The 7500-nt window shown below is 46.7% G+C and overlaps 1 protein-coding gene across 11 annotated transcripts in view; it reads left to right on the top strand.

Annotated features, from left to right (window-relative positions):
- EBF3 (EBF transcription factor 3) overlaps window positions 1-7500 on the top strand; it is a 129783-nt gene that overhangs the window by 83960 nt on the left and 38323 nt on the right. For all 11 annotated transcript variants that reach the window (XM_054523068.2, XM_054523065.2, XM_024254151.3 and 8 more), the window contains exons 7-8: window positions 3239-3320; window positions 7462-7500. The exon at window positions 7462-7500 is cut by the window's right edge. In XM_054523068.2, the coding sequence (XP_054379043.1) occupies window positions 3239-3320; window positions 7462-7500 (121 nt within the window). The remainder of the gene's footprint in view (window positions 1-3238; window positions 3321-7461) is intronic.

Here is a 7500-nt window from a genome sequence, read left to right as displayed (position 1 = left end):
AAGGATGAGAATTACCTTTTGACTTCACATGTCGGGCATTCAATTTTCTCACCCCCTCCCCAAACACTGAAATCGTGTGGCTCACTGAGCACCTCCTCGTGAAAGCATACATTTGCTCCGTGTGTAACTCTGCACAATATCAGAGTCACGCACCTGCTATATGGTGCCAGCCACCTTGCAAAGGCTTAATTGAATCCCCAAGTCAGACATGACCAAAACTAGGGTAAGAGGTAAGCGCAGAGCTCCTCTTTCTCTCTGCTGAGGCTTCCCCTCTGTCCGTCCCTGTAGATGCCCCAAGAACCTGGCATGGAGCCACTTGACTGTTGCGCTTACTTTATTTGTGTCACTGGGACCTGTGTGCTCAAAAAGGATCCTGGTCTCTAGGGTTGTGCACGACAGCTCTTTCTCAAGTACTTGCACTGCTCTTTAGGCAGTTTAGATAGAAGCAGAAGCTATCATTGCCACATACAAAATAGAGGGAGTGAGCAAGCAAGAATGCATGTGTATGTGCATATGTATGTGCATATGTATGTGTGCATGTGTCTGCATGTGTATGTGTATACGTGTGTGTGTGTCTGCATGTGTGCATGTGTCTGTGTGTGCATGTGTGGGCATGTGTGTGTATGCAAGTGTGGGCATGTGGGCGTGTGTGTATGTATGTGTCGGCATGTGTATGTGTGGGTGGCATGTGTATATGTGTGCATAGGTGTGTATCTGCACCTGCTTGACATGACCCTGGTTATGCTCAGTATGTTTCTGGGGTCCAGCACCCAACTTTGTCTTGCTGATTTCTGCAGAGGATGACAGTGAAGGCCTAAGAATGCCAAACCCAGCTCTTCATGACAGTGCCGAGTGAGGGCTAGTTAGGGTATCATCAAAACTTGCTCTGTTCTCTTGGAGGTAAAAGGGTGAACTGTCTAAAAGACATCAAGAAATTTAAAGAAACCTCCTCTGGAGCGGGGGAAAAATCTCTCAAATCACAAACAAAGCTCCTGGAGATGGCTCCGTGCAGGTACATTTGCAGATGAGCAGCTTCTCAGGCCGGCGCTTGCTCCGAAGATTAGCTGGGTGGTAATGTGTGGTGTAATTGCACCGTGTTGCTGTCCCCGAAGTGAAAACCTAATTGCCTGACAGGACGATAACTTTGTGGCGCCCTCACCTTGTTAGGCCCTTTCTGATGCAGTTCAAATGCAGTGTGGCCGCAGGTGCGCCTAATTTACCTCGCTACAGAACGTGTGGAGTTTAATTGCACAGTGGTTGTTAGGAAAAATTGGTGGGTGGAATATCAAGTGACTTACTGTATGCTGATGGCAGATGGTGTGAAGAGGCATTGTGAGCTAAGTGTGTAGGTGAGGTGAGTTAATAGAAGATGTAAATTCTGGCCTAAAATGGTGAGGCTTCATGGTATGCAAGAAAATTTAATTAAGTGGCCACCATTCTTTCCCCCATCAATTGGATTTTCTTCTGCCACAGTAAGAAGTCATCCAGGATATGCTGGGGGTGCACTTAGATGAGTCTCGGTCAGTTGAGTGTTTTCATTTTCTGATATTCTAATTGCCAGCGAGGAACCTTCAACGTAAGAAAATCATGTGAAACTTCATCAAAAATTAATAATCACCAAGTAGGACCGATGATATTTTGGGAGAAAATAGAGAAAGGTTTGTGTTGATGACCTTCCTGGACAGGATGCTTGGCCACTTACAGACAGTCGGTATGTCAGCACAGACCCAAGCTCTGGGACCTCTTGGTTGTGGCCTTTTCAAGTTGAGGCAGAGGTTGTACAGGGAGAAACCCCCCCACCCGCTTTTCCTGTGGGTGGTGGTAGAGCCCAGCTTCCCAGGTTCTTTGAGTTCAGACTGGAAGCCAGCTCTCCTGCAATGTCACTGAGCATGCAGGAATGCGGAGGACAACATGATGACGTTTTAGTCACAGCATCTCAACACACTGTCAGGACCCCTGAATCTTCATGCCATGAAACGTAAGGGCAAGGCACGGCGGGAAATGGAAATAGCACTCGCTTCGGCCTCACCTCCCCAGCCCTGCAGAGTGCTGCTCCTTGCTTTCTGCCTCAGCAACAGTTTCATTACCGCCTCAAGAATTCTTGGTTAAAACAATATGCCTCCCAATCAGTTCTTAGATTTTTTTTTTTTTTTTTGAGACCGAGTTTCACTGTGTTGCCCAGGCTGGAGTGCAGTGGTGCAATCTCCGCTCACTGCAACCTCCACCTCCTGGGTTCAAGTGATTCTCCTGCCCCAGCCCCCCAATTGTTTCTTCTTAAGTTGCCCAGGCTGGAGTGCAGTGGTGCAATCTCCGCTCACTGCAACCTCCACCTCCTGGGTTCAAGTGATTCTCCTGCCCCAGCCCCCCAATTGCTTCTTCTTAAGAGCTGTACCTACGTAATTTTTTTTTTTTTTTTTTTTTTTTTTTGAGACAGAGCCTTGAGCTGTTAACCAGGGTGGAGTGCAGTGGCATGATCTCGGCTCACTGAACCTCTTGGGTTCAAGCAATTCTCCTGCCTCAGCCTCCCGAGTAGCTGGGATTATAGGCGCATGCCACTGCACCTGGCTAATTTTTGTATTTTTAGTAGAGATGGGTTTCACCATGTTGGCCAGGTTTGTCTCGAACTCCTGACCTCAAGTCATCTGCCCACCTCAGCCTCCCAAAGTGCTGGGATTACAGGCACTACTGTAACTCTTAAAACCCATATTTAAAAGTGTGTTTGCTTAGGCAGTGGTAGCCTCTGGAATTAGGGTTGCCAGATAAGATATAGCACATCCAGTGAAATTTCCATTTCAGGTCAACAGCAATTTTTTAGTGAGGGGTATGCTTTGGGACATTATTTTTTGTTTATCCAAAATTCAAATTTAACTAGGCATCCTTCATTTTTAGTGGCTGGAGATGGTAGGCCTGTCTGGGGTGAATGTTTCCCCCATGGTTAATGGGCAGTCGTGCAAAGATTGAGCCAAGAAATGCCAATGTGAAAGTCACAGCTATTATCATAAAGCTTAGATATCCACAGCGTCAAGGCAAATGCAACTCACAGCTCTCCTGTGTGGCTATTTCTGGGTGCCTCCCCGCCGCCTCTCCCAGAGCCTCTTCTCAATGTCGCCCCCTAGAGGGAAGTATGGAAGCTGTGGGGTTGAGTCTCCACTCCTCCCCGCGCAAGAGTGTCTTTTAAAAAGTTTGAGTCTTTTGTCTGATAACCCTAATAAATATCATCTTTTTGTATTTTTTATAGATTCTTTCTAAAGTTTTTCCTCAAGTGCAATCAGAACTGTTTGAAGAATGCAGGCAACCCTCGAGATATGCGGAGATTCCAGGTATACATTTCTCAAAGACACGTGGACCGTGGTCCTGACTTTTCATACCAAATTTGAATTCTCTGATTTGCAGCTGTTCAGGAAGTAATCTTGAGTTCTTTAAGGGCTTGGAAGCAAACTGGAATTGGTGCATTTGATAAAAATATGCAAATAAAATGCTTTAAGAATGATCTGGTATATTCAGTATGCCAGATTCATCAAGTCTAATGTGGGCACAACATAGCGAACTTAGCTTTGAAAACATGGCCATGTGGAAGCCTTTTTTTTTTTTTTTTTTGGAGACAGAGTCTTGCTCTGTATCCCAGGCTGGAGTGCAGTGGTACGATCTCGGCTCACTGCAACCTCCGCCTCCCAGGTTCAAGGGATTCTCCTGCCTCAGCCTCCTGAGTAGCTGGGATTACAGGCGCACACCACCACACCCAGTATTTTTAGTAGAGATGGGGTTTCAATATGTTTTCCAGCTGGTCTCGAGCTCCTAACCTCAAGTAATCCGCCTGTCTTGGCCTCTGAAAGTGCTGGGATTACAGGCGTGAGCCACTGCGCCCAGCCCAGAAGTGCTTCTTTTGGGATTGATTGATGGATTGATTTTCAGTGGGAGGAGAACTATAATGCAACCTTTTGGGAATACTCCAGATCTGAGATCCTCCTCATAGAGGGATCCACACGTGCTTAGTACAGACCTCTGCAACTGCCAGAGTGTCTCCCTGGCCTCGGCTTCCTTCCCCCGAGGTTTACTGTGTTCTTATTGCCCACTTTCCATGCCTAGTTGCATCTGTTCCTAAACTCAGGCTAAGTCCTGTCTCTGGTTTGCCTCAGAAGATTTTATCCAAAAGACAGATACAGAGGGGTGGCTGTGGGGGTTTGGGGACGAATTATGATAGATTTATGTACCATTATGATAGATTCATATTTTTCTCGCCTTTTTTGTGAATGATTAGGAAGCTAATTCAGGGTAAACATATTGGATGATTTTGCTAATTTTAATTGTAAAATTATTCTGGGCTAGGATACAAAACCAGCCAGAGAAGAATTTGGCAGCTAATGGAAATGACCACTAGCTTGGATGAATGACCCAAGAGCAGAATGATTCCTGTTTGGGATTTACACGATTTTTCCATCAAATAGCTCAAAGTGTTTCTCAGAAATTTAACTTACGCCTCAGTCCTTTAGTGGATCACGTGACATCTGTCTCCATGCCTGCCCGGTCAGCTGGTCAGAGGAGGCGGGCTCTTTGGGCCTGCCCACAGTCATGTTTGCAGCTGGGGACAGTGTTTCCTGCAAACAGTTGGGTCTGCTTCCATTTGTCACACACTAGGCTTCACAGGGCAGTAGTGATATTGATCCTTCTAAGCAGAATGGAGGTCAGACAGGGCTGAGGGGCTGTGTCCTCTTTGTCTCACCAGTGACCGAACACAGCATCAGTTACAGGTGATCTCGTGGTTGACTGCAGACCCCATAGTTACTAGAACTTCCTCTGGTCTCTTTAGCTGAGCCCCATGCCTCTCAGAAGGTGTAACTGACCTAGGAGGATGGCAGGGCTTACACAATAGTTTCAGCTGCTTTCACAATCTCAGCAGCTTTCTGTAGGTGCTATAGCCCAGGTGAGACACAGAGCACAGCTTGCCTGCTCTCTCTGCGGAACTACACTCTTTTCCCTTCGTGGCTGACCTATATATAGATGACGGCAAAGCCTGTGTCTTTAAAAACTTTTTAAATTTGTTTTTACTTTTTCATGTTTCTTTAACCTATCATGTTTAGGAACGTAAAAAGGGTTAAGTCTGCACCTCAGTGTTAGTTATGCATCTTTGCATCATATTCAGATAATGAATTTGTAGAGTGTCTTCAATGCCCAGGGCTGGGCCTGGGAGGTAGACCACAAGGGGAGCACCTGGGTGACCAGGTACAGGCCTTGGCTCCTCCAGGCAGAGGCTGCCAGGCCCACTCGTGGTACCAAAGGGGCAGCAAAGCCACCTCCCACCAGGGCTGCAAAGGGCAAAGCCAGTGGGCAGTGGTCAAAAAAGGAAGGTGCTGAGATACCCAAGGCTGGATCTGGGATGCTGGGGCAGCACTTACAACCTTTTGAGGTTCTGGGTGGCTTGACACTGTTGTGACCTCAACAGTCCTGGCAGTGGCTAAGGGGAAGAAATGCCAGGGAAGCTGCCCCTGATAAGGGCGCTTGGGTGGGATGCCGTGTGTACCGCCCCTGCTGCATCATCGTCTTGTGGAGTCTGAGATTTAAAACGAAAAAGCTGGCCGGGCACATTGGCTCACGCCTGTAATCCCAGCACTTCAGGAGGCCGAGGCGGGTGGATCACAAGGTCAGGAGTTCGAGACCAGCCTGGCCAACATGATGAAACCCCATCTCTACTAAAAATACAAAAAAATTAGCTGGGTGCAGTGGTGGCGCTTGTAATTCCAGCTACTGGGGAGGCTGAGGAAGGAGAATCGCTTGAACCCGGGAGGCGGAGGTTGGGGTGAGTTGAGATGGTGCCACTGCACTCCAGCCTGGGCAACAGAGCAAGACTCCATCTCAAAGAAAAAAAAAAAAAAAGCCATCACTCACACATGTATTCATATATAAACATATAGCTTTGTCTTCTTTGTTAAACCCCTTAAAATACTACTTATTTGTATGTTTACTTTTAATTATTTTATATTCAGTGACTCATTGAATACAATGAATTGTATTCATTTTGTATTAGGTAACTAGTTTAATTATTTTATTAATAGGCTTTATTTTTCTTAGAGAAGTTTAGGTTTACAAAACAATTTCGCAGAAAGTACAGAGATCGCCCGTATACCCCCTGTGCGCCCCTCCCCATGGTTTCCCCGATTATGTTGGCGCAGGGGATTCCTTACATGTGCTGACCCAACACTGAGGCATTGTGATTCACTAAGGCCTATGGTGGCCTTGACTTTTAAGCTCATTTTGCATGGCGTGTTTTGTCTGGGCCTTGCAGGGAAGGTGAACCCTGACTGGGAGCCCCTTCCGGTTCCCCACTCACCTGCAACCACCGCACAATTCTCTATAGGGCTGTGGTTCCCTCGGGTGGTGCTGACCCAAAGACATGGCCGAGTGTGCCCAAACTGTGGCAGAGAGCCACACTTCCTTCAGGCCAGAGCTGGGCTGAAGCTCCAGGAGTGCTTCTGCAAGACCCAGATGAAACCTGGCCTCAGATCTTTGCAGCTCCAGCTAGTCCGGGATGAATGCACCACCTCTGTTAGAGAAAGCTCAGGGCCAGGTTGTCATTTCCTGGTTCCTGGGTCCATTCAGGGGTGCCATTTCTGGATGTTTGTGGCAAGCTCACCTGGGCAGGTCTATGGAGTCTGCAAGGCCATCCCTGCCTGGCCCTTTTCATTTCTCTCTCTACCACGAGGCAGCTGAGGGCTTAAGAGGGCCTGGTCTGTGATCGACATCCTTTGTGCCTGGACCTAAGAATGGAGGCCTCTCACCGCAACAGAGAGGACGTTTCCCTTGGCATCCCAGGGTCCTTGCCAGCCTTTGCAGTGAACTTGAGAAAGAATACCTTTCCAGGATTGAAAACACTCCCACTATTCATATTCAACTCGGTCTTTTCAGATGCAAAAAAGTTCATTACCAGACATTAAATGTAATTGTAAAATTGACCCAGGGATCATTTCCTGATAAAATGTGGGCAGTAGGAATGTTCCTGATTTATGAAGCCTTTTTTGGGCAACTCTGAATCCTCCCAGCTCTTCAAGGGAGGCCAGTCTCAAGTGAACTCATTTTAATTAGATAAACTATCTAATCAATATGTGAACAGATCAATCAAAACAGCGGCTTTAAAATGAGTGGCTAGAGGGGTGTTTCTGAAGCTAATGGCTAGGAGAATATTTCTCTGAATTGAATTCACTTGTTAGCATAATAGGAGATTAAACTGTAATTAGTGGAGCAGGTTTTGAAGAGAAGCAATCTTGAGTCAAAACAAAACAAAACAAGCCACCCACCCCCATTAGCCAAAAAAGCTGTGAACGAACATATGAACATCAATCAACAGTGTCCAGGAACACGTGAAGTTTCCTTATGCTCTACAGTATTTAAGATGGCTTGTATTTTGCCTAACAGGGGGCTCTGCTTTTCTTTGCCAATTCCATTTTCAAATCCACTTCATCTTTGCAGGTTGTTGTATCGACAACAGTCAACGTGGACGGCCACGTG

This window comes from Pongo abelii, chromosome 8, assembly GCF_028885655.2.
Source record: "Pongo abelii isolate AG06213 chromosome 8, NHGRI_mPonAbe1-v2.0_pri, whole genome shotgun sequence".
Lineage (NCBI taxonomy): Eukaryota > Metazoa > Chordata > Mammalia > Primates > Hominidae > Pongo > Pongo abelii.
Note: the sequence above shows the minus strand (reverse complement) of the source record. Positions and strands in the feature narration are given on the sequence as shown.